Source organism: Lepidochelys kempii, chromosome 2 (genome assembly GCF_965140285.1).
Source record: "Lepidochelys kempii isolate rLepKem1 chromosome 2, rLepKem1.hap1, whole genome shotgun sequence".
Lineage (NCBI taxonomy): Eukaryota > Metazoa > Chordata > Testudines > Cheloniidae > Lepidochelys > Lepidochelys kempii.
In genome coordinates this window covers 109,788,254-109,815,958 of record NC_136381.1, presented here as the reverse complement: position 1 = coordinate 109,815,958, position 27,705 = coordinate 109,788,254, and the positions used below count along the sequence as shown (strand labels likewise).

Below are 27,705 nucleotides of genomic sequence, written 5' to 3'. Positions count from 1 at the left end.
TTTTATGTTCTTTGGGGGTCGGGGGAAATGGAATGTGGGGGATAAATATTTACTTAAATATGTCTAAAACTACATAATGTCTAGATACGATCCAGCTCAGATACACAAATACCTCCTGAGCCGGTAGCATAATGAAACCTAAAGCTATTATTGCAGCCTCACAGTCATACTTTGTTCACCTGTTCTTGTGGCATCCATCTACAATGTGGAGTTGTCTCCGACGTGGAGCTGGCCTGTATTCAAAGGGACTCCCCTGCACAAATCAAAACAGAGGCTACCTTACCTTTCACAAGATTGTGAAAATGGCATCCACTGTACTCCCTCTTCTCCTTGAGGAACCCCTGAGGAATGGGACAACTTGTGCTTGCAGGCTCCATGCTTGCCTAAGTCTGACTGGGCAGTGCACTTTGCTATGGTGAGGAAAACCTGTAGGGCTAGGAACCTAGTTTAAAAATAAGCTGCTTTTTGCAAATGAAGGGAAACATCAAGCTAAACAAAGCTGAATAGGTCATAGAAGAAAAAAATTACCAGTGACATTGGATGCAGCCTTTATCAATATGTTTCCTATTACAGCATTACTGAGCACCAGCACTGGATTTATGAGCCTCCACACCACAGAGGGGGAAGTACAAGCTTGAGGGCCATCATACATGGCAAATTTACCCACTGTTTCACAAATATTTGCAGAGTTGCCTGTGCCAAATAATTTTGTGCTGATCCACAAAGAAAATTCAGTGTTCAGTATTCCCTCTCTACTTCTCTCTCAGATAACTGGATTCAGTTCAGAGGGAACAGAGTGGGCATCAGTGTCAGCAGACATTAAAACACTCATTAAAAATAATACCGTACATGATCTCAATGCATAAAGGACCTGCTCCGGCAGTCCTTACTCTAGCAATACTTCAGTTCATCTGAGGTAAAACTCTCATCAATGTCAATGGGAACAGAATTAACCAGACCTGAGTGCTTTTGAATATTTCACCCCAAAGTGGAAATTTCCACTAATTAAGGAATGTGGGGTCAGTCCAAAGGCATTGCAAACACAATTACATTCTAAATTAAAATTTCTGAACACCTGTTCCTGCTTTGCTGAGTTTGTTTCCTCAATATATAAGTATCTGCACATTCAAATACACCGTGAGATCACTATACTCTGTTTCTGGTTTCTTTAATTGTATTGTATTTTCTTAATTATAACAGACTAGGGTTATTGAAGGAGCAGGTAGATTGTATTGTATCTCTGTTTAACAACCAACCACCACCTCTGCAGAACAAGTGGTTAGATAAGCACTGAAATTAGAAAGCAATTCTGGCTTTAGATGCAATTCTTTAAAAGTACTGTGAGCCTATGTGTGCTACTAATCCTTGCAGTTTTAATTTATGTACAGTTTTGTATATCTAATTGTTAACATCCCCAAAGCATGCTGTAATCTAGGGGCTATATTTTTATATAAACATAACTATAGACTTCAGCATTGCTCTGGCTCACTGTGCCTTTCAAATAAGATTTTGGGACTGATCCTACAGTGTTTAGTTATGACTTCAGTGGGATCACTCATGTGAGGGCTCCAGGATCGTGACCCATTGGGTAGGATTTTCAGAAGAACCCAGCGTTGCTCTAATTTGACTCCCAATGAAGTTAATGGTAAAACTCCTGTTGATTTTAGTGGGAGCAGAGTTGGGCCACGATGCTGAGCATGTTGGAAAACCCAAACTTCTATGTGTTTATACCCTGCTATTAAAGTACATCAGTGTGATGCTGTAACTAAGTAGGCTTCCTTCCTGGAGGGATCTCTGACATGCCAGGCAGAGGGAGTTGTTCTGCAGGCTGAGTCTGAAGGCGACATCATCAGAGTATACAATTACTTTTGCAAGAAAAAAAAAAATCATTGAGCTGTCATGCCCACATTCACTCCTACTTACACTGAAAGTCAGGCCTGGTAGAAAAGCTCACAACAGATTTACTTGCACCCTTATTAATCTGCACTAGTAATGAGAATAAACTGAGGAAAGCATCTAGGAGTACAAGACATGAGTCATTAATAAAAGAAAGAACTTTCTCTGGATGTGTGATGGAAGCTTTTATCTTGGTGGTGCATGATTTTTATTGTAATACAGATTATTATTTCATGACTTCAAGTGCGTAACTTTAAAGCCTTGAAAACCCTGTATTTATGACATGATATGATGTATTATTACATGTTTGCAATGACTTCTCCTTTTAAAACCAAAGAGCCGAACCCAGTTTTGTCAGGGCTGAATTTTGTTCCGTGAGGCTGTCTCTATTTATGCTTCAATATGGTGCCTATCACCATGGCTAAGGGGCAAAATTCTTTGTTCTTGTAATTATGGTTGCAGACAATCAAATTAAAATATCATTGCAGTTTCCAAGACCCTATTTGTATACATTAAAACAAAAATACAAATTTTGAAACAATTAGGGTAGATGCTAATCATTTTTGGACCAAAAAAAATTCCTAGGCTATTTAAAAATTATAAATGTAGGGACAGATCATCAATGACACAGATTACTCCCAGAGAGGGGATGGGAAACTCCATGAGATTGTTCTTGTGGAAACTTGGAAACATTCTGATTGTGGGGGGAGGATGTGGTTTACAGGGATTAAACTGGGGCAAAATGAGCAAATCCTGGGGACCATTTACCTTTACACTCCCTTTCCAGCACAGCCCCATTCTGCTAAAGTATTTCCTGCTAGCCACTGACCCTGAAACCTTCCCCAGTGGATTTCCACAATATGGAGGAAGACAGGATAAGATAACATTAACAGAATGCCGGTCATAGTCAGACAGTTGCAAAGAAAGGTGTTTCTGTGGAAAGAGATGGATGCTTAACTTTCTGATGATCAGGGATTTAGGGCTGGATCCTTGAAATGCGCATGCTCCCTTAACTTTGTTCACGTGAGTATTCCCATTGAAGCCGATGGGAATACTTGTGTGAGCATAGTAAACATTGTGCACAAAAGCTTGCAGAAGCTGGCTCTTAGTTAACAAACACTGGTGAGGCTTTCAAAGATGGAACCTAGCATGTGCGAATATGTACATCTTTCTGTTTTCCTTTGATACTACGTTTCTAGTGTACCCACGATTTGTTATTTATTTGCATTGCAGTAGCAACTTGGAGCCCAAATCATGGACCAGGATCCCATTGTGCTAGGCACTGTACAAACCCAGAACAGAAAGACTGTCCCTGTCCCAAAGAGCTTACAACCTAAGTTCAAGACAGGAGACAACAGTTGGATAAAGACACAGATGGGGAGCACAAGGAAACAATGTTGGTCACATGCTCAGCAGTACTCTTAGCACACCAGCTTCCTAATCATTGTCAAGTTCTCTAGGTGAAGTCTGATAGGAAAATGTCAGGCCTTTCTGTATAGCTGAAAAAATGCAGAGCAAAGCGTGTCCTGCTCTGTAAAAGTAAATATATAAAGGCAAGAAATTACAATGTTACCGTAGTACAATAGTACAGTATTTATCGGACTTACCAAAGAATAATTGCTGTTAGGATATGCATGTTTAATCTACCAGTTAACGTCTCTTTAGACATTCTGTGTTTTTTTTCAGAATCACAGCATCCTTCCACCAATGGCCTGCGTATGCAGCTCCTCCCAGAGATTAAAGATGCCTTGCCTTTGCAGAACTGCTGAGGGAGGGTGATGGATCAAACCATGTTCCTAGGAAGCCGGGGTGCTGGAACAATTTGTATGGTGTGGGTGCTGAGAGCCATTGAACCAAACTGTAAACCTGGTATATGATGGATACCACTTCAAGCCAGGGGGTGCGGGAGCACCCCGAACCCGTAGTTCCAGCACCCCACTTCCTATGCTAGGAAGCATGGGGGGGAGTGCTGGGTCTCAGAATTGATGCACAATTGATGCCTCTACCAAAACAATCTCCTTCCCTCTCCCTAGCATCCATGGGGTTTGAGGGCTGGACCCATGGTTCATTCCATAGGCAGGCTGGGAGGGAAAGGGAGAAAACTGCAACTCAAATGCCTGATGGAACAATGAGAGGGAAGCCTTAGTGAGGGGGGCCTTACTGAATTTTCCTCCTCTCATCTCTTCCTGCAGATTTTACCACAGAAGGGACTGATCCCTCTCTCTCTCTCTCTCATCATGTATTTTTTACTTAGGCAAATTCCTGTTGAAATTGGTAAGAGATTGATTGAGGAAAGATTTCAGGATTTCCTAAGAGCTGTTACAAGAATCGTGGGGGGTGACACTGGTTGTTTCCATAAATGCTCAAACATTTAATAGAATAACATTTTGTAGCTATCTCAGGGCCAAAGCTTACAACAGCAACCCCTTTTAATGGGCTTAATTCATTCCCAGTCAAATTCCACCGTGGTCAATGGAGTGACCCCAGGGGTGAAAGTAAGTTGAGTGACTTACCGGTACACTGGGGCCAGCTCTGGCCCCTGGAAGGGGTGGTGCTAGGGGGTCAGAGCCAGCTCCAGCCCACCCTGTGCCCCTCCTCCTCCCCCCCGCCCCCCCCCCCCCCCACCGGGGCAGCAGCAGCAGCCCGGGGATCCGGTGGCTATTTAAAGGGCCCAGGGCTCCCCTGCTTCTACTGCCCCAGTCCTTTAATTAGCTGCCAGAGCCCTGGGGAAGCGGTGGGGTTCCAGCAGCTATTTTAAAGGACCGGGGCGGCAGAGGCAGCTGGAGCCCCAGCCTTTTAAATAGCCCCTGGAGCTCCCACTACCTCAGGGCTCTGGGGGCTATTTAAATGGCCTGCGGCTCCCCTGCTTCTACCACCGCGGTCCTTTAAATAGCCCCCGGAGCCCTGGAGTAGCAGCGGCGGGGCTCTGGCGGCTATTTAAATGACCGGGACAGTAGAAGCAGGGGAGCCCCGGGACCTTTAAATAGCCGCCGGAGTCCTGCAGCCGCTACCCCAGGGCTTCAGCAGTGGGGCTCTGGAGGCAATTTATAGGGCCTAGGGCATCGGCTCTTGTCGGTATGCTGTACTGCGGCATACCGGCTTACTTTCACCTCTGAGTGACCCCACATTTTTGGTATAAAATTTTCATAAGTGCTCCCTATCTCCCATTTTCAAAAGTGAATTAGGCATTTAGGAGCCAAAGTTTCACTGAATGTCAATAAGACTTAAGCTCCTAAGTGTCTAAGGGTATTTTCGCACTTCAGTTAAATACCTGTGTCTGCACCCCATGAGGGTGAAGGGTCCCAGAGCTTGGGCTCCAGCCTGGGCTGAAAGTGTACACTGCGGTTAAACAGCCCCTTAGCCCGAGATCCACAAGCCTGAGTCAGCTGACATGGGTCAACTGTGGGTTTTGAATTGCAGTGTAGACATAGCATAAGTCACTTTGGCACTCTTGAAAATGTTGCCCTTGATCCAGTGTGTTTAAAAATAAATTAAAACTTCCTAAATTACCTTGAACAGCATCCTTTTGTCTAAAATGATGAGTGGTATATTTTAATATATTATGGAAAACTGTCATTTGCTTTTGTTAATTATAAAAATGTATGGTGAGTTCTTTGGGTAGTGAAGTGTTTTTTTTGTTTTGTTCTTAACACTCTGAGTACATTAAAATAATTGTTTGGGAAGTCATTGTAGTTTAGCATTAACAAATATTAGATGGTATCAGTCTGGATTCATTTAGTTTTAATTTTTAGATTTGAATCATATTCCTATGAGTTAGGATTAGAATTCCTGTTATTATGAATTTGTTGTTAGAAAATGCTTGGAAATGTTATGTGTATACATTTGTTTTCCCTGTTTGCTGTGTATCCTTCTGGTCTTGCTTCTTAGTCACTGAAATACAGGCTGTAGGAATAGCATGAAATGCGATGGACTTGCCCCACCTAGAAGCCGGACCTGCTGCTGGCCGCTTCTGGGGCGCAGCGCGGTGTCAGAACAGATAAGAACTAGCCTGCCTTAGCTGGGCAGCACCGCCAATGGGACTTTTAACGGCCTGGTCGGTGGTGCGGTCCAGAGCCACTGTGACCCAGTACTGGGTCGAGACCTGCAGTTTGAAAACCACTGCTCTAGTTCAACCACAAGGTTATTGGTCTCCATTCAGGAATTACTGGATGAAATTCAGTGGCCTGTGTGTTGGATGAGATGATTGTAATGCTCTCTTCTGGGCTTAAAATCTGTGAAGACTGCTGTTTCGTGACTGTCCAGTAGGGAGATGTCATAAAGACCATTTTCCGGATATGCAATTCAGTTTAGTAATAAAAAGAAGCCTCATTTTCTTCTGGCCAGTTACAGATGGGGCAGATGTTGTGGGGCAGTGATCTGGAGGAGCTTCTCTTAGCTTTCTCTCAATTGCATAATGGCAGCTCTCTTTTAGTGATAAGCTACTGATTAGTTTTAAAAATATTAAATAAAAATAGAAACATAAAACCAAACTGCCTAGGTTTTTCCTCTGATTCCTAGTGGCAGGTATGATAAAAGACACCCTAACCACCATTATAATGAGCATTAGCTGGTACCTGTGCCGTTGCATTTATTATATGAATGCTGAATTTGGTTCATTATGGTCAGTCAAGATCAATTATCCCCTTCTCTGAGTAGGTCTTGAAGTAAGGAGTTGTTACTATGAAGAATCAGTGTTCTAAAATCTCCCACATTATGGACTCCCTTATAGAAATGCTAAAGTACTCTACAGTTATGCCCACAAACACTGCAGCAACACCGTTGTGGACTACAGTGATTTGGATAAATACTGTATTACTCTTTCATTTTAATTAAAGTATATCTACGTGTTTGCAAGGAGGCCACATCCCATTGGGATTTGCCGTGATGAGGGTGATGATATCTATTTGTTCACAATGGCTCTGAAACCAGGAAACTTATGAATGCATGCTTCAGGTATCCTAAAATGCTAATAGAACAATAGAAGAACTGATTATGTATCTTATATTGATTTTATATTTTATACTTTCAGGAAGCTAGTTAATGTAACAGACGGTGAGTGAACTAATTCAAAACACTTTCGGTGTCCGAGCTTTCCCACCCACTGCATTCTTTTTAAAGTATTTTATTTATTTTTGGTTGCCAGCACGATATGAAAATACTTTGTATATCTAGTGCCTCATGAACAGCAGCTGAAGTGCTTAATTTTTCAACTGTTCCCAATGGAAACAAATGAGATAAATTGCTCTTGTTGTATTATTTTATACCAGACAGCATGTTTTCGCAAGCTGCTTGATCTTTAAACATCTTTTCTTAAAATAAAATTTTTACAGAGCAAAAGACCCATTATGAAAGAGATTACAGATGTGCTAGCTTTGATTTCCTAGGACTGCATAATAAGAAGAGGTTTAGAACAATTTCTTTTCCTTTTTTTTTTTTTAAACATTGCCATGTTCTCAGTGGCATTTTACAGTATCCAGAAAAGGAGTTGTTATGTATCAATACTTGCTGTATTCCCAAGGCACAGATTTAAGATGCTAAATCAGTCTGAATGCAGTAGTTTACAGATTAAATCCGACCTTCAATCTGTGATGTCAATTGTCTTTTTTGAGGCCCTCATTCAGCAAAGCACTCATTTAACTTTAAGTAGGTCAGGGCATGTCTACCCTTGAAAGCTGTTGCAGGTTCTGTGAATCTGTGTTATATGAGCAGTGCACCCACATCACATAGTTATCCCTGGTTAAGCTACTTCCCTTGGTGATCATTGCATCCACAAAGCTCTGTGTTGTTTCAGATTAAGTGCTCAGCATTCTGGGCAGTCTTTCCATACTGTATGGGTTACCTACTGGAACGCACTGGACTGGAATTGTGGGACTTGGGGCCAAAGTAAATAGTTCCTATGATTACTCGTTTCAGCTCAGCATCTTGTTGTTACAAGCCAGCACCATTTTCAAAGTGCTGTCAGGCAGCATGGAGGAAACATTGCTGAGTGTTCTGATCCTTATGGTGCCTAATTCAAACAGGCTGCTGCGATATATCTCAAGCTGTACAATGACTTTAGAACAGCACTTGAGAAGGTGGTGGCTGAAATTAAGCAGACGCTTTTGCTTGAACTTTTCCTTGAGCAGCTTCACTCTTTGGACCATTGCTTTTGGTTTCAGACAACTAGCAGTGACTGGTAGGACACGGTAGTGCTGCAGACCTGGGATGACTAGCATTGGTGGCAAAACTAAGATGTCAAAAGCTACTTTTCCTAGAGATTTGTGCAGTGCGTGCCCTGGCACTGCAGTGGTGGAACAGTTACATGAGAGCTACTGGTTAGTGTCTAACCAGTTTGGTGTTGGTAGATCAACCATTGGGGTTGTTGTAATGGAGGTGTGCACTTTGCTATCAAGAAGGTGATGTTTCCCTGGCTCATAAGTCATGACAATGCATAGAATATTTGATAGATTTGCACGGTTGGGGTTCCTGAATTGCAGTGGAGCCCTTGATGTGACGCACATGCCTTTTCTTTGCTCCCCCACCAGACTCACAGTTCATCAACAGAAAGGGCTATTTCTGTAGGGTGCTACAAGTCCTGGTTGATCACCATGGAATGTTCACCAATACTAATGTGGGGTGGTCTGGAAATGTCCTTGATGCCAGGATCTTTAGAAACTGTGGACTGTTTTCTGCAATGAAAAATGGAATTCGTTCTCTGAGGATCACTATGGACATTGAGGGTGTTGCCCTTCTTCCTGTCATTCTGGGAGATGGAGGTGCCTGATGTCAAGACTGGAGACTGATGAGCAATATCTGCCTTGTATGCTAGGTTGTACAAAACACAGCAAGCAGCTATGTGAGAGTGAGGAAGAGAACCTTGCTGATGGATGGGAAGAGGAAGTGGACAGACTTGCTGAATGTTTTGAACAACCAGAGAGGTGGCCTTTATGAAACACTGCAACTCGTCAGGGACACAGGTTCAGGGATGTGTTAGGGCCCTACACTGTTTGGTCCTCTGCCTGTGATTCGGGAGAGTCTGGGGTCTCCAGCACTGTGTCTGCTTCAGACTTCAGTGAGTTGTCGAGGTCTACAAGATCCTGAGTTTCAGGATCAACCTTCTTTGGCTCGGTCCTGGTCGGCATCTATGGAGATGTCCTTGGTTGCATCCACAAGATACCATGATTTAGTGGTGGCATCTCTGCCAAAAATAGAGTCCAGCTTCTCCTCATAGTGTAGACCATGCTGACAAAAACATGACTACCACTTTCTGTGTAGTTAACCGTTCCTGGAGCCTCATTTCTCCTGTTTCCTTATTTCCCTTTCTTGACACCCTTTAACTGCAACCCTGGGCAAACACATACAGCTCTACTGACTTCAGTGGAATAATGTCTGCATACACAGGGTCCTGTTTAGGTCCTGGTTTTGGACATTGAATGTAAAAGATGGACAAATGACTTATATACATGAGTATAATCCATTTATACTCATCAGCATCCAATCAGCGTCAAGGCAGAAGGCTTCACAGTTCTCCATGATGTCCCTCAGTGCTGGAGGTTGCATTTGGATCTCTGATGTAGTGGAAAGATGTATAAAATCACATGTGTGCAGGAAACTCCCTATTGACAATGAATTTGAGGAGACTTTTTTTGTGGATTGTTTATTTCATGATGCATATGGAATACGATGCACTCAAGAAATTTGGAGTCTGAAGGTCCTGGTTTGTGATAGCAGACTCTGAACATTTGGGATATATGATTAAGGTTGCTCATGTGAAGTCAAACACATTATTTGGGATGGATTTTAATTATTCTAATGTACAATTTTTAGGAGTTGAGGACCCCTCAATTGAGTGTGTTCATCTGTGTGGCTCTTTCAAAACACTGATTATTCCACTTCATGGTGATATCCATGTGCATATCCAAACCCAGCATTTGACCTGATAAATAAATACTGGACTATTAACAGTAATATGCTTATATAGTCTTTAAAAATATTTATTTTTATTTTTTATCATTTGTTTTTAGCTTTTTTTCAATTTGCATTGATTTAAATTTCACAGTTGCAGGAAATTAGGACATAAGAATGACCATACTGGGTGAGACCAATGGTCCATCTAGCCCAGTATTCCATCTCTGCCAGTGGCCAATGCCAGATGCTTCAGAGGGAATTAACTGAACAGGGCAATTTCAACTGATCCATCTCCTGTTGTCCAGTTCCAGCTCCTGGCAGTTGGATGCTTATGGACACCTGAAGCATGGGGTTGCATCCCATCTTGGCTAATAGCCTTTGATGACCTATCCTTTAAATTATTGGTAGTCAGATAATGGGAGGGGGAGGAGCTCAGACAATAATTATTTAATAACTGCAGATGTTGAGATTAAAAAAAGTCAAAGCTTTATAACGGTGAAACCACAAATTGTTAACCTCGCATGTCAAATATATACAATCCTTAAATCAAACTCTTATTTCTTAAGCAGGATTTTTCTTACTTTGCCTATCGATGGACATATTTTTTTATCTGTTTGTTTCAGTATGGTGAAATCAACCTTTATCAATGTCAAGGTTCCTTCCCCACTCTGAACTCTAGGGTACAGATGTGGGGACCTGCATGAAACCCCCCCTAAGCTTATTTTTACCAGCGTAGGTTAAAACTTCCCCAAGGTACAAACTATTTTACCTTTTTGTCCTGGACTTTATTGCTGCCACCACCAAGCATCTAACAAATAAATATAGCCGGGAAAGAGCCCACTTGGAAACGTCTTTTCCCCCAAAATCCCCCCAAGCCCTACACCCCCTTTCCTGGGGAAGGCTTGATAAAAATCCTCACCAATTTGCATAGGTGAACACAGACCCAAACCCTTGGATCTTAAGAACAAGGAAAAAGTAATCAGATTCTTAAAAGAAGAATGTTAATTGAAGAAAAAGTAAAAGAATCACCTCTGTAAAATCAGTATGGTAAATACCTTACAGGGTAATCAGATTCAAAACATAGAGAATCCCTCTAGGCAAAACCTTAAGTTACAAAAAGACACAAAAAATGCATTCCATTCAGCACAACTTCTTTTATCAGCCATTTAAACAAAACAGAATCTAACGCATATCTAACTAGATTGCTTACTAACCCTTAACAGGAGTTCTGACCTGCATTCCTGCTCTGGTCCTGGCAAAAGCAACACACAGACAAAGAGAACCCTTTGTTTCCCCGCCCCTCCAGCTTTGAAAGTATCTTGTCTCCTCATTGGTCATTTTGGTCAGGTGCCAGCGAGGTTGTCTTTAGCTTCTTAACCCTTTACAGGTGAAAGGGTTTTTCCTCTGGCCAGGAGGGATTTAAAGGTGTTTACCCTTCCCTTTATATTTATGACAATCAACATTTATCAGTAAAAATAGAATTAAATCCTGTGAATATGAACTGCATATGTTATGGTGAATCAGATGCTGAAATGTGACATCATATTTGTTGTTCCTACCTTTTCATCTGAGAAATAGAAGCTTCTGTTCTTTTCTGTGATTTGGATCAGATGTCTTTTTCAAATTTATATTGATTCCAGAATAGAGTGTTTGAAAATAATTATTATTGATAATACTTCTTAGCTTTATATAGTGAAATTGAGAGGGACACATTATTGGTTGTGATAACGATGAAGTTGGTCCAATAAAAGATATTACCTCACCTACCTGGTTACGACAAGTCACGCAATAGATGTTTTTGACATATTAATACAGAGCCAGATTCACCCCTGGACTACACCAACTTTAATTGTGGAGTTCCAACTAACACAATTTGAAGCTTCTATCCTGTAACCCTACAGGGTAAAAACCATTGAGGTAGGGCAGTAGTGCAAATGTTATCTGTCTTCTCCTTGTGGTGAATTCTTTATGTGAAGTGACATTAGTAGCAGATAATGTAATTTGCACTGCTCTGTGCCCACAGGGGTGAATAGAGCCCATAGAGTATGCCTCCAGTGATTATTCTCCCCCCCCTCCGCCCCCTCCAAACACTACTATCAAGACTTGCACTGGCAACTAAGTCAGGAAACAGACACCAGGCAGGCTAGGTAAATTCCTGAGAGCAGTTGGTCGATTTAAAATTATTTTTTCCTTGAAAATTATTTTTTGCACCAAACTCAGACAGTTTTCTAAGAACAGGACACCTCATTGCCAGAAAATCCCCAGGACAAACAACAACTATGCACCCCTCGAATGCTTCTGTTTGTTTGTTTGTTTGTTTGTTTGTTTTATTATGAACTCCTCTACTATTTTTTTTGTCTGTATTCATTCATTCACATCCAGGCCATCTGTGTTCTGCGTTGAGAATGCCTTTCTGTTTTCTTGCTTATGGGTTGCGTTGAGACATTTCAGTGTTGCTTTGAAGCACAAAGCTCTGTCACATCCCAGAGACAAGTGAAAGTGTCTGCAGGCAATTGAATGGAACGGACAAAAACATTGACTGTACTGACCACTCAGAGAATTGCACTCCTGGTGACTATGCAGTTTACCCTCCCCTGAGCTGACCTTTTCTATAGGACCTCCATTCAGATTCATTGCATTTTCAGGACATACCTGGTCATGTGGCACCAAAGCTGTTACTCTTAGAGACGCACAGTTATGGAAATGTGAGCACATCTCACAAAGCTGGTGCAATTTAAGAAAACACACCATACGTCTTGAAAAGTACATACAGTCTAAAGAGAATAGACAATGACTTAAAAAAAATAGTCTCGATCCCTTGCCTTTTCAACTTGTGAGGCAGCCATTGCATATACCTGCTCAAATACATCCCTGGGATAATGCCTCTGAGTTACATCAAGGAAGAATTTAATGTAGAATCTCTCTTGGGGTTAGAGCATTCTGGAATACTATAACTGTGTTCAGAAAACAGCAAATAGTCTTTATTGTTCAGTGAAGAAGTTTATTGCACAGTTATGCCCTGTACTCTAGTACACTCAGCTTTCAGTGATACTGTTATGAGCTGGGTGAAACCTTGTAATGGGGTTGATTTAAGATTGGCAGGTATGAACATATTCTTCAATTAACATAACACTAAGTCTAAGCCCCACCTAAAACAAAAGGGTGTGTGAACCCACCCAGGATTTTTTGGCTGAGTATTGTTTTCAGTAGGTGTGTATGTGTGTGGGAAGAGAGATCTCACAGAATCTGAGGTCAGACAAGAACAGACAAAGTGAGAGAGACAGCCAGAAGGAACAGCTAAAAGGCTGTCTCTGGAAGAAACCTGGGGAGAAGGTTTTTTTTTTTAGTCAGAGATTCAAGCTGAACAGAGTGTTTTTGGTGCTGTGAGCAAAATAAACTGTTTCCTGCTACTTTATTCCTTCTGTGGTCAGTGACACAGGGCTTGTACATTCTTTGTAAATAAACAAAATTACATCAAAGAATTACCTGACTACTCCCAACTGGAACACCATCTACAGGTCCCCAGACTTTGACTAGGCCTCCAGTAAAAGGGGTAACAATACATTTCATATTGATTTGAGTATCCTATTTTAAATGGGTTAAAGCATTGTGGAAGATAAAGGCAAGAAAGGAAAAGTTGGGACGATAGAATGGATCATAGTGCTTACAGATTTGTTAAGTCTTGTAAAATCAGTTTTCAAAGACATTGTTTGGGTGAATGACATTGAATTGGTGACAGCAGGTCTTCTGAATTTCTTCAGATAGCTATATTTAACATTTTTATTGACCAAAACATGGGGCACCGTCTTTTTCTTCCATCTATTTTTTTTTTTCATTCCAGACATGTGTAGCTGTTGGTTAATTTATTTGTGTTGAACTTGAATTTTTGGCATGTGCTTAAAATAGACTTGGGAGCAGTCTACTTATTGATTATAATGTGAATTTTAATCTTTTGTAAAGGCACTTCGACGGGCCTCTGTTATTGTTTAATTAAAATAAGCCTACAAAACGTTCATTGTTTCCAGTTTACCTGTGTCCCAATTAGAAGATTGTTTGTGGATTGACTGCTCTGCGGAGGCCTAAATGTTGCATAGCAGGAATGTTGTAGGTCAGGATTGAGGTGTATCATCAGGGCTGTCTGAGGAAAGCTTGCACAGTATGGATGTGGACACTGGATGAAATCCTGCTTCCTTTACTCACTTGCAGAGTCCCACTGCAGTGGGACTATGTGCTAAGCAAGGTAAAATGGATTTGACCTCACTATGAGCCAGATTCTCTAGTCCACCACCAAGTTCACTTTGCGTCACTGGCCGGAAATCCTCACAGGAGAATTCTCCCCATGTATTGGGAATCTCTGCCACAGCTGCCTCCGGCCTCAGCTGTTGCTCTACCCGTGGTGTAAGGGGTGGAGTAATAGGGAGCAGTAGTAGAGCCATGGTCTACCAAGCCTTATCTGCAAATGGCAGAGTAGGTCTCATGCTACTTGAGTGAGCACCTGAGCGAGGCAGCTGGGAACCAGGGAGCCACAACCAGCTCCTTGTGGCTTCCATTCTCTACTACATCCAAGCCCAGCTCAGACAAAGCTGAGAATCAGGACTGGTGTGTTTACAGTCACTAGTGCTACTTGTCTGTCACTTTGCCAAATTTTGACCATCTTCAAAATTAATAAAAAAAGCTGTCAACTCCATGACCCACATTGAGTCTTATTAACCTCTTTACTGTTTCATTCATACACAGTGCAAATCCAGCAACACAGCCCCCTTAGATCTTGTTGGAAATCTGACCCTGGAAAAGATGAACAGCCATTTGTGTCTTGAAATCCCAAACCTAAAATATTCCCCCTCTTCTTTTCCCCTTCTAGTTCCTATTTCTAGCCACATCTCTTACTATAGGTACCCCAAAAATTGGAAATTCTGCATGGCACTGAAGTGAATAACATAGTGCTTCATAGCATATGGTAAGAGTGTAATACTGTGAAGGTACAGCTGCAGTAGAAGTGAGTGTGTATATATCTGAGTAAACATATGTTGTAATTCATTATATATTGGGTTAAGATCTAAAATGTAGAACTAAATAACAGATAGATAGTTCTTGATCCACTATTACAGTTCCAGTGACTCACTGACACATCACTGTTGCAGCAATTACAGAACAGCGTATTATAGATTCTGACTCAGAGAGGTGTTTTATTCCAAAGGCTTCTGGCAATTGCTATAGTTCTTGCTCTACCGTTATAAGGAACTCATTGTTATGGATGGCATAGTACCATAAAGAGACTGAGCTAAGGATAATGGAATGAGGTTTGGACTTAGTGAACCTGTAAAGGAGAGCTTTGCTTTGGATGAGCACCCGGAAATTTGGATGCATGAACCTTAGCCACATTGCTTGGGTCTGCAAAAGTGGGCCCAAAGTCTAACAAGAAAGGCTCTTCTTATGGTATTTCAGGACTTCACTGCCAGGCACAACCAGGAAGTATAGAGGAGCCTAGAAATTAAAAATAATTTGTAAAATAACCTAGACTTTTTATATCTCCAAAAAGGTTTTGTATGGGTTCAGTTCCATCTGGAGAAATATATTTCTTTCTCATTCACACATGCACACATGAATACTGGACCTGATTCTCTATTACTGTAGTGATTTCCACCTTTGTAAAGTGAGTGCATAATGGTGTCATTCTGATTTGCCAAAGTTTTACCATTGCTTTTCTCTGGTGAAAATGACTACACACATTGCAGGCCAACAGACAATCAGGCTTCTAGTTCTGGGAACACTCTCTAATGTATACTGTGTATAGACCTGCACCCAGGGTTGCATAACAAATCAGTTCAGAACTCTGAATAGATTCCAGACCTTCTGACTCTCTGTCCTGTACCTTAATCGCTGCACTCTATTTAGAAAATGGTAAGAAGCTCTGAATAAAATTGGTATATTTACTTTCCACCATTTCACATTTCAGAATCTGAAATGCTTCATTTAACATGAGGATCATGAAACAGAATAGTCAAATGAAATTATCCCCAGTATTGTGCAGTATTTTTTAAATGCCCCAGTCTGAAAACATGCACAAAACTTAGAAGGTTTTCAATCAACATCTTGCAGTTCAGCTGAGAAGGGTTTTCATCCAGATATACAATACACAGCTCCAACATGAACTAGGAACTACAGGTAGGTTAGAGGAAGCTCACTAAACCAAACCCCTTAGATGGCTTTACATTGGATTATTATGTAAACTTTTTTGCTACTGGCATTGCTTTTGGGGAGTTTCAGCTGTTTTCTTTTTGCAGGTTGAGTGGACCAGAGTAAGATATTAATGAACGGATGGATTCTGCTGGTAAGATCGGCCATCCCACCATGACAACTGATGTGTCAGAAGCTGGGGAATTGTGTCTGGAACCTCTAGTCACTTGCAAGCTATGCCTCTGTGAACATTCTCTTGATAAGATGACCACTCTTCAAGAATGCAGCTGCATCTTCTGTACAGCGGTAAGCAGTGACAGCACCTTAACCAAGAAATAGAGTAATAGACTATGGAGGTACAAGGGACCTATTATATTGTTATGGCACAAGTCAGGCAGTGGTGTCATTTACTCCCATCCATGCCAATACAGATAGTTTCCTGGCATATTCTTGCTACTGCTTTGTCCGGTCTTGCTTAAAAGAACGTTGACGTTAATGAGGCTTTCATCAGCTTGGAATTCTAATGAAGATACTCCCATAGCCAATAAAATGCATATTGGTGGAATCATAAATTACAGTAGGACACCTTCTCTTTTTATGGTTAGCTGAGCAAGTAAACAATTCATATTCAATCAGCATCTTTATTTTTCCTGAAGAAAAATATTAATACCACCATAGAGTTCTGTAGAATCTTTTTAAAATGTTTCTTCCCCATAAATATTTTATAGATGCTCTAAAGAAAATAGCCCTCAAACTCTTCCAGTTCAGTCATACTGTGGAGGTCCCAGGTAGCATTTTTTGTCAATTAAGTGTTGTTGTTGTTGTTTTAAAAACCTAATTTGTCAGTAAGGCTGATTGAGGTATAAGGGCATAAGATTAAGTGGTATAAGGTTAAGTGACTTGATAAAGGTCATACAGTGGCCAACCCAAAATTAGACCTCCAGTATTTGACTGGCTTTCATTTCACCTCATGAACCAGATTCTGATCTCTGTTTTGTTGTGTGAATCCAGAATAACTCTAGTAACTTCAACTGAGCTAGTCTACATTTATGTCAGAGTAAATAAGATCAGCATCTAGCTGCATGTTTTAAAATGGGCAATATTCAATGGATTGAAATAGAATCTGTGAATGTGGTTTTTAATTTTGACCTTTATTATGATTTAATTGCCTATTGATTAAACAGAGCGTTCAAGCTATCCAACTTATATCTTTTGTTTTCAAATTTTTCTCTAGAATGTAATATGAAAACATGGTTTTGACTATTGTAAATTTAAGATTGTGGAATTTCTGTAGAACACATGGGAAAGTTCTACTCAGCCTTGGTTAGTATAATTTTTATCAAATCCTTTTTGGATAGTCTTTACATTAGTAGACCCCAATCTTTAATCACAGAACGACTAAGTTGAACGGATCTTCAACTGATGTAAATCATCCTCTTTCTTTTAAGTTCAGTGGAGCAATGCCAATTTACACCAGCTAGGAATCTGTATCTAGTATTCACATACTTAGCAGAATGTGTCCAAATGTCTCTCTCTCATTTCAATGGACTTTTAAATGTTTGAATAGCTCTTAAGCCTTGTGTTTAAGCTTTGTCTCACTTTTGGTGTCTGTCTACCTTTGTCTTTATGACTTGTTGTTATATATATGTCAGTCCCAGGATATTAGCAAGACAAGGTGGGTGAGGTAAGACAAAGGTTGTCTCTCTTACCAACAGAAGTTGGTCTAATAAAAGACATTACTTCCCCCACCTTGTCTCTCTGGTACCTTTGTCTTTCATGCTTATTCTGTTTCCTTCTCTCTCTCTTACTTGTTCTGTGCATGTCTTGTATGCGGTGTCAGGGATGGACAAGGAAGGAACACTCCCCATTTTCCTGTTAACTGGTCGATTTTACAGAAACAAGGCTATTGTGGCAATATGTGACTCAGGTTATGGAGGGTTGAGTCACTGATTGCACAGAATGCTGTGTTCATTCATGTTGCTCCTGCTTGCTATCTTCCTGCCACTTATTTGAGATTGCTGAGAGCCAGATACATCTATATAAGTTAGTCGTGATGCAAGTTCTAATGTTTCCATTGTACATATCTTATCTAAGAGCAGGTAATCCTTCTCAGTACCAGTGAAGGACTACTCTGCACGAAGCCAAACGGCTCTCAAACTGCATGTGCAACTTTTGACCACAGTGGGAGTTCTCCTGTAGATGAAGAACATGCTTTAGCACTCAGATTTCCCTTCAAAGAAGAAATAGATAAGTTCATGAAGGATAGGTCCATCAATGGCTATTAACCGAGATGATCAGGGATGCAACCCCGTGCTCTGGGTGTCCCTAAGCCTCTGACTGCTAGATGCTGGGACAGGAAAATGGGATGGATCACTTGAGAATTGCCCTGTTCTGTTCTTTCTCTCTGAAGCATTTGGCACTGGCCACTGTTGGAAGACAGGATACTGGGCTAGATGGACCATTGGTCTGACCCAGTATGGCCATGCTTATGTTATCTTGCCTTGTTCCCTGCTGTCTCATCCTGACCCCAGTTACTGACTCTGGCTTTGACCCTGGGCGTAGTTTCTGCCTCTTACTCTGTGACCCTTGGTGTGACCCCTGACCACAATGCTAATCTAGGTTTCAACCATTAGGTTGGACTGCCCATGTATGGGCCTGAAGGCATCTTCACTGGTAATTACAGCACATGCCTCATTAGCATTATCTGCTTTTAAATAGATAATTTTCTTCTGGGGTAAAATTCTGTGTTCCTTTTCTAAGAGGTGCAGCACAAAACTCATGGCCCAGAAAGCAGGGGGAGGTAGGTTTGGTGGCTTTAAGCCACTTACATGCACTCCTGATTTTGGGCTACTGTGGGGGTTGATGTGACCTCTGGTGTAAGTTAACCTAAGTTACAGCAGCCTAGGACCAGCAGTTCTGCCCAGAATCTCCTCCCCAGTACTATGTGCTGTGCCTCTGTGTCTGATATGTCCCTCCCACCACAGTCCTGACCCTGGCACAGCTCCTACAACCAAGGGGGTGGGGAGGGCAGTCCCCTGAAGCAGACGCTGCAATCCCGGCAATCACAGACTGGTGAGTCTAATGTCAGTACCGGGCAAATTAGTTGAAACAATAATAAAGAATAAAATGATCAGACACACAGAAGAACATAAATTGTTGAGCAAAAGTCAACATGGTTTCTGCAAAAGGGAAATCAAAGAACTCTAATAGATTAGTAAGACACGAAGGGGTCAACAAACATGTGGACAAGGGGGATCCAGTGGACATGGTGTACTTAGATTTCCAGAAAGCCTTTGACAAGGTCCCTCACCAAAGGCTCTTATGTAAATTAAGTTGTCATGGGATAAGAGGGAAGATCCTTTCATGGACTGAGAACTGGTTAAAAGACAGGGAATAAAGGGTAGGAATAAATGGTAAATTTTCAGAATGGAGAGGGGTAACTAGTGGTGTTCCTCAAGGGTCAGTCCTATGACCAATCCTATTCAACTTATTCATAACTGATCTGGAGAAAGGGTAAACAGTGAGGTGGCAAAGTTTGTAGATGATACTAAACTGCTCAAGATAATTAAGACCAAAGCAGATTGTGAAGAACTTCAAAAAGATCTCACAAAACTAAGGGATTGGGCAACAAAATGGCAAATGAAATGTAATGTGGATACATGTAAAGTAATGCACATTGGAAAAAATAACCCCAACTATACTGTAAAGTTGCACTCTGTATGATTTTATAAAAATATGCTAATGAGTGTGAATATAATGTAACTGGAATATGCTTCATGCAAAAGGTCTCTTGTAAGGTATCATTACAAAGCTTATAATCTACTGAGTGTGGTCATCTTATTTGTATAAATGTATCACTCTTGTATCTGAAACTAGAAATATGAAATATAACTCTGAGGTCCTGTTGTAGTTATGCAAAGTGTGGGCCATTAATGGTGGTCTGGAATCTTAATGGCTTCCATTAACTAGGACAATTACCTGTAGATGGCTCTGTTTTACTTGTAAGTCTTCCTGTATACCTGTGGGCTGGCAAGTGGGTAATGAAATCTTACAGTGACATGTGATCATGTCACCTGAACTGGAATCCATCTTTAACCTGGTGCTTTTCCATTGAGAAGAGGGGTGGGAACCTAGAGGGACAAAGGATTCCAGCCTTATGCAAAAGATATATAAGTAGGTGGAATAGAACAAAGGAGCGGCTATGACGAGAAATGCCCTTGCTGCCACCTGAGCTGGAACAAGGGCTGAACCAGGGGAAAGAATTGTGCCCAGACTAGGAAGGTATCCAGGCTGTGAAAGAAACTTATTGAAACATCTCTGAGGGTGAGATTTATATCTGTATTCAGTTTCTTACTATATTAGACATAGACTTGCGTGTTCTATTTAATTTTACTTGGTAATTCACTTTGTTCTCTCTGTTACTACTTGGAACCACTTAAATCCTACTTTCTGTATTTAATAAAATCACTTTTTACTTAATTAACCCAGAGTATGTATTAATACCTCGGGGGGATGCAAACAGCTGTGTATATCTCTCTATCAGTGTTATAGAGGGTGAACAATTTGAGTTTACCCTGTATAAGCTTTATACAAGGTAAAATGGATTTATTTGGGGTTTGGACCCCATTGGGAGTTGGGCATCTGAGTGTTAAAGACAGGAACACTTCAGTAAGTTGCTTTCAGTTAAGTCTGCAGCTTTGTGGCACGTGGTTCAAACCCTGCATCTGTGTTGGAGCAGACTGGCGTGTCTGGCTCAGCAAGACAGGGTGCTGGAGTCCCAAGCTGGCAGGGAAAGCAGGACAGAAGTAGTCTTGGCACATCAGTTGGCAGCCCCAAGGGGATTTCTGTGATCCAATCCATCACATATCCATACAATATGATGGGGGCTAATGTAGCTACAACGAATCAGGAAAGAGATCTTGGAGTCATCGTGGTTAGTTCTCTGAAGACGTCCACGCAGTGTGCAGCGGCAGTCAAAAAAGCAAACAGGATGCTTTAATGATTTAGGAATCATTAAAAAGGGATAGAGAATAAGACGGAGAATATCTTATTGCCCTTATATAAACCCACGGTATGCCCACATCTTGAATACTGAGTACAGATGTGGTCTCCTCATATCAAAAAAGATATACTGGCATTAGAAAAGGTTCAGGGAAGGGCAACTAAAATGATTAGGGGTTTGGAACGGGTCCCATATGAGGAGAGATTAGAGGCCTAGGACTTTTCAGCTTGGAAAAGAGGAGACTAAGGGGGGATATGATAGAGGCATATAAAATCATGAGTGGTGTGGAGAAAGTGATAAGGAAAAGTTATTTACTTGTTCCCATAATATAAGAACTAGGGGCCACCAAATGAAATGAGTGGGCAGCAGGTTTAAAACAAATAAAAGGAAGTTCTTCTTCACACAGTCAGCCTGTGGAACTCCTTGCCTGAGGGGGTTGTGAAGGCTAGGACTATAACAGGGTTTAAAAGAGAACTGGATAAATTCATGGAAATTAAGTCCATTAATGGCTATTAGCCAAGATGGGTAAGGAATGGTGTCCCTAGCCTCTGTTTGTCAGAGGGTGGAGATGGATGGCAGGAGAGAGATCACTTGATCCTTACCTATTAGGTTCACTCCCTCTGGGGCACCTGGCACCGGCCACTGTCGGCAGACAGGATACTGGGCTGGATGGACCTTTGCTCTCACCCAGTATGGCCATTCTTATGCAGCTGCTTTCCTCAGTTCCTGCACTGAAGTATAATTCTATGCCTGCTGCCTCCAGGGCTGTAAGATCCCCTCTTTACCCAGCTCTGAGCCTTTTATCTGTATGAAAAGATTGAAGCTGGGGTAAGAATCTCAGCCTTAGTATCTGGAATGAAGACATAAACAGTCTTTGGGGTGCTGATGCTTTAAGCAAGTCTAGTTTGTTTTGTTTTCCATAACAAGGTTATCCATGCAGAGCCAAGGATAACATTAAGCCTGATGTAGCAGGTAGGCTCAACATGGAGAGTGTGTGTCCTATGCAAAGCTGTTACTATGGGTTTCTGTTGTTTTCACATACATGTTGTCAGCTGACAATTATCTTGGCTCTGTATTTCCGAATGCTCCAAAGCACAATGGTTTTCCTCTACATCATTACTAACTTTGAGGGCTAATGGAAATTTAATTATTCAGGCATCGAGGTTTATGTTTCTCCCCATCATTTGTGATCTGTAAAACAAAAAAGTTAAATGGGTTAGTATTGTGCATCTGGTATTCTTCCAGCTTAGCGTTGATGTAATAAACATTATCCCTCCTAAAACCTGTATTCCAACCAAAGTAAATTTTATTGGAGTGTGTGTATCTGCATTTGAGTAGAACAGTGCTATTAAGACTGGAGATTTCAACTAGAAATATTTGATTTCAGCTGTTTAAAGGAAAAACCTAATGGATTTGTACATGGACTTTTCACTTTGGACCTGTGCTTAAGTTCAAATAAGATGGCATCAGCCAGATATCCCTGCAATGTTTGTTGCTGTTCAAGTAAGCCTACAGTAAAAACTCATGAGCTCAAGCCCAAAGTAATCATTCTCTGCAGCTTCTTGGGATCTGTGAGAAAGTATATGGTGACTTGGCTGAATCTGAATTGTGTTAGTTTAAAATGAGAATGTGGATGAGTCTCACAACAAACTGTGCATTGGTAATAATCATGTTTATTATGGTAATGCCTAAGGGCCAGCTCATTGTGACAGGCACTGTACAAACAGACGAGTAGACAATCCCTGCCATGAAGAGCTCAATATCTAAATAGACAAGACAGATACAGGGTGGGGCAAGGGGTAGAACACACCATCAGAGTGAACTACGTGATGGCAGCAAACGTCAAGTTAATTTCACAGCGGTAGATCGGGTTAGTTAGGGAGGGCTATGATAAATGGCAAGCAAAGTGAAGGGGACGGGGACATTGAAGGGCAGGAAAGAAAGGGGGAGGGGAGAAGAGGGCCAGGGGCAGGTGTGGAGTGAAGCTGAGATGAAGAGACAATGAGGGAGAAGGACGATTGGAGCAACTAGCCAATCAGCACAGGGTAGAGAAAGTCCTATCAAAACCGTAGAAAGTTGTTTGAATGTCCAGAGGTCTCTGCTTTGGCTGCTTCTGCACCTCCTGGTGTCCTGTCTGGAGTCTCTGTCTGGCTAATGGTGACCAGATAGCAAGTGTGAAAAATCAGGACGGGAGTGGTGGGGGGATTATAGGCACCTATATAAGACAAAGCCCCAAATATCAGAACTGTCCCTATAAAATCGGGACATCTGGTCATCCTAGTCTGACTCATCTCTGCAGATTTCCTCCAAGGCCACGGAGGGACAAAGGGAAGCACCAACTGGGTCCTAGTGCTCCCAGAGTATACAGTTCTGGGTCTGGGATAGTGGTAGGCAGATGAGTGGCCCTCACTGGCCCCCATTTGACCCCTTCCCCGACTGCAGCAGTCCCTGCTCTGGCTCCTTCTGGTCCTCCTGTCTGGAGTCTCTGCCTGGCTCCTCTGTGTGTACTATAAATCTATACTATACATATGGGGACTATATGATGATGTAGTGTGGTGTAAAGATTTTATTAGCATGTGTTTGGGATGGTTCTCTTGTATAATGGAGTTCATCCAAACAAGTGCTAATAAAATATTTAGAGGGCACCATGCTAACATATATTGTACTCTATAGGCCACACACTACAGAAGAACTACTTTAGAAATAAAAACAAGGAGTCTTTGTGGCATCTTAGAGACTGACACATTTATTTGGGCATAAGCTTTTGTGGGCTAAAACCCACTTCATCGGATGCATGCAGTGGAAAATACAGTAGGAAGATATATATACACAGAGAAATGTTTTACACAGTTTTGAAATAACAGCATTGGGACATTTTTTATTTTTCTGCTTGTAAAGCCAGGTGTCTGTTACCAAAAGTCCAACTGTCCAGGGCTCAGAAGGAACTATAGAAACTTCTAAAAATGATTACTGTATCTCAAAATGTTACTTCAAATTCCAATGTCAGATGTTTCAGGGGCTAGAAGTGATTTCCACATCCAGTTGGGAATGTGGGATTGCCCCTTCCCAGGGCTATAAAACTCCTGTGTCTAGTTCTGAAGGGATATAAGATACCAGATTTCAAAATGGATTTTTCTCTTTTAGATGTAGAAAAGCTGCTAGTAGCCGAGTACCAACAAAGTCGTCCTACAATGCTACACTGTAGCGAGGCAACGATTCACCGGTGCAGCGCCTCCTGCTGGTCGTTTCAGGAATTAGCTCTTTTCTAGCCTCGGCGCGCCCTCTACAGGCTGGTGTCTCACCTGCCTCTGGCCCTGTGTCCATCCCGGACCCTGGTGCCTCCTCACCCTGAGGTGCTGCCCCCTGGCAGTGTCCCCACACTCTGTGTCTCCCCTCCCAGGGGACCCACCTTGCCTCAGTGGCTACTGCCAGTCACCATCTAGCCCTTGCTCACTGGGGCTGACTGCAGTGTAATGGCCACTCATCATTGGCAAGGGGTTAGGACCTGCTGCCTTTGCCTATCATCAGGCTGCGCCTCTGCAGCCCCTGTACCTTTCTGGGCCTTGCACAAGGCCTGCAGCCTGGGGGTTTATTATCAAGGATCTACAACCTATCCTGAAGGACGACCCATCACTCTCACAGATCTTGGGAGACAGGCCAGTCCTTGCTTACAGACAGCCCCCCAACCTGAAGCAAATACTCACCAGCAACCACATACCACACAATAAAAACACTAACCCAGGAACCTATCCTTGTAACAAAGCCCGCTGCCAACTGTGTCCACATATCTATTCAGGGGACACCATCATAGGGCCTAATCACATCAGCCACGCTATCAGAGGCTCGTTCACCTGCACATCTATCAATGTGATATATGCCATCATGTGCCAGCAATGCCCCTCTGCCATGTACATTGGTCAAACTGGACAGTCTCTACGTAAAAGAATAAATGGACACAAATCAGACGTCAGGAAATATAACATTCAAAAACCCGTTGGAGAACACTTCAATCTCTCTGGTCACTCGATTACAGACCTAAAAGTGGCAATTCTTCAACAAAAAAAACTTGAAAAACAGACTCCAATGAGAGACTGCTGAATTGGAATTAGTTTGCAAACTGGACACCATTACATTAGGCTTGAATAAGGACTGGGAGTGGATGTGTCATTACACAAAGTAAAACTATTTTCCCCATGTTTATTCTCCCCCCCCCCACTGTTTCTCACACGTTCTTGTCAACTGCTGGAATTGGCCCACCTTGATTATCACTACAAAAGATTTTTTTTCTCTCCTGCTGGTAATAGCTCACCTTATCTCATCACTCTTGTTACAGTGTGTATGGTAACACCCATTGTTTCATGTTTTCTGTGTATATAAAATCTCCCCACTGTATTTTCCACTGCATGCATCCGATGAAGTGAGCTGTAGCTCACGAAAGCTTATGCTCAAATAAATTTATTAGTCTCTAAGGTGCCACAAGTACTTGTTTTCTTTTTATAGGAACAGACTCCTGAAACTCTTACCAGTCCACAAAAGTGGTCTATAATCATGTAAATAGTCCCATTGTCTTCAATGAGATTGATCAAATGATTAAGGGTTTACAGGATTAGGTTCCAAATTTGTAAATTATTCTGTGTGAAACTAACAATGCCTGAGCTGTCATATTAGAAGGAGCTTCATTCGAATAAAGGTGGGCAGATGTGTGATAAGTCTTAGCTCCATTGCTAAGATGAGGAGCATATTTTCAGCAAAGTTCTTGACAGATTCCTGAGGCAGCTGGTTTAAGGCCATCAGTGTCCAGCATTATAATCTTCACTTATAGTTCTCTCACCCACAAAGCTGAAACATGAGGCATTTGTTTTCTTTGTTTTGCTGCTCCAGTTCCAGTTAACAAAATGCATGTTAGACTAGTTTGGCTGCAAAGAAGGATTCTGTGTACACTGGGGACAACACCTGATTCCTGTAAGGCTGCAGAACTGGGCTGACATCGGAATCCAAACATCCTCTGGTCAGTGCAAGCAGAGGCATTCCTCTAATGATTTGGACTTGATGTGATGCAGTATGGATTTCATGGATAATTCAGACCAATGGGGAGAAACAGAGTCAAAAACACTGTTTAAACACCTTCCGCCCCCACACCCCCTTCCCTCTGGAGGACTCCGGACCAACGTAACAGCACAATACATATGCTAACAAACAAATCCTTTGTTTAAGTTTGTTAGCTTATGTATTGTGCTGTGAAAGCCATTTAAATAATGAATGCCCTCCCTAGCCATGTTCTGCTCCTTTAAGGAGCAGAGTGCAGCCCCACCCTACCCCCCCTCCAAAGGTGGGGGGCTAGCCCCAAGTCTTTCCGGTAGCCCATACCAGCTAAAATCTCTTGTCGGTAATGTGTACTGGTGGATACCACTCTACTTGCACTCCTGCTAATAGGAATGTCAGAATATCAATGCCAAATCCTGCTCCAATCTCCTCTTCAACTTTTTTTTCCAAATACTCTGATCTTCAGTATTATATGAGTGACTTTAACTGCAAGTGACATGCCTGCTGAAGTCACCAACCAGCAATTAATTTCAAGTTGTATGTTACTCACCAGAACAAGGTTTGAGCTGTCTAATATCATGTACAATAACAGACCAATCTTGCAAAAACAAAAGACAATTTCACATCCTAGCTTCTGGGTGTTGGCACATGTTTATGCAGCAATGGTATGACTCATCATTCATGTGGTCTTATGTTTTTGAGAAGTGTGTGAATTAACTACAATGGAAAATGCATGAAACAAATGCCACTATAACAATCCATGTGTCATCACACACACTGGTACAATAGTTCTGTGTAAAGGAGAATAAGATTTCCCTTTCTTAGGTCTGGGTGACTTTAATAGACAATGCCATGCTAGCAGGGCAAGTGAGAGTACATTTAACCTCTCAACTTTTTTGAACTATAGTGAGAAGAGCCTTCTACTTTGAGTTTCATTTCAAAGGGTGTAGTGAGAGCCCAGCTTGAGACAGGCCCTGAAGCCATTCTGCCCTGTTGTCTTTCCCCAATCTCAGTTTCCTCCACGATACTGCTGCTGCATGCCACTAAGCGTTTGCGAGTTACTGCGGAGACAAAGGGGCCAGCCATTTTCCCAGGACTCAGCACACAGACATGGAGACACCTTGATTTATGAAACACTCTGTGCATCTGTTGCTTTATCTGCAGGTGCTTGAGAGAGGAGAATTTTCTGCTGTACCTAGTGCATCCCAGGCAGCACTGAGCAGCACAATAGAGGAAACGGATGTGAAAAGACAGCATTGTGTGTGTGTGAGACGGAGAGAGAGAGAGAATAGAGTGGGAGGGAGACAACTTTAAAACAGGTGAGAGACAACCAAAAGGTGGAGGTGAAAAATGAAGAGGAGGAGGAAAGAGACAACACAGGGCAAGGGAAGATTCCTACCTGGGCCAGTGTTGATCCTCAGTCACGCACTCTTTTCCACATGTTGTTTCTCTCTCACAAGAAAATAATGGCCCATCTCCAAAATCAACACACCTGTGCCCCAGTGAGATAATAGTTTTCAGTTCATAGCGGTAGTTAAGGGTCTGATTTCCTCTTGCACCAGTGTAAATCTGGAACAATTCCATTAAAGTTAATGGAGTTTACATGATGTAAAACCAGTGTAAGATGCAAATTAGATTAAAAAAAATCCAATTATTAAAGGCCATCCTCTTTCCTCTTGCTAATTTCAAGAAAAGATTCA

At 41.8% G+C, this 27,705-nt stretch overlaps 1 protein-coding gene across 3 annotated transcripts in view; it reads left to right on the top strand.

Annotated features, from left to right (window-relative positions):
• RNF144B (ring finger protein 144B) overlaps positions 1 to 27,705 on the top strand; it is a 75,620-nt gene that overhangs the window by 2,559 nt on the left and 45,356 nt on the right. For 2 of the 3 annotated variants that reach the window (XM_073331900.2, XM_073331901.2), the window contains exon 2: positions 16,068 to 16,266. The exons of the other annotated variant lie outside the window; for it this stretch is intronic. In XM_073331900.2, coding sequence (XP_073188001.1) covers positions 16,102 to 16,266 — 165 coding nt within the window. In that variant the 5' untranslated portion in view covers positions 16,068 to 16,101. The remainder of the gene's footprint in view (positions 1 to 16,067; positions 16,267 to 27,705) is intronic. 3 annotated transcript variants of the gene reach the window in all.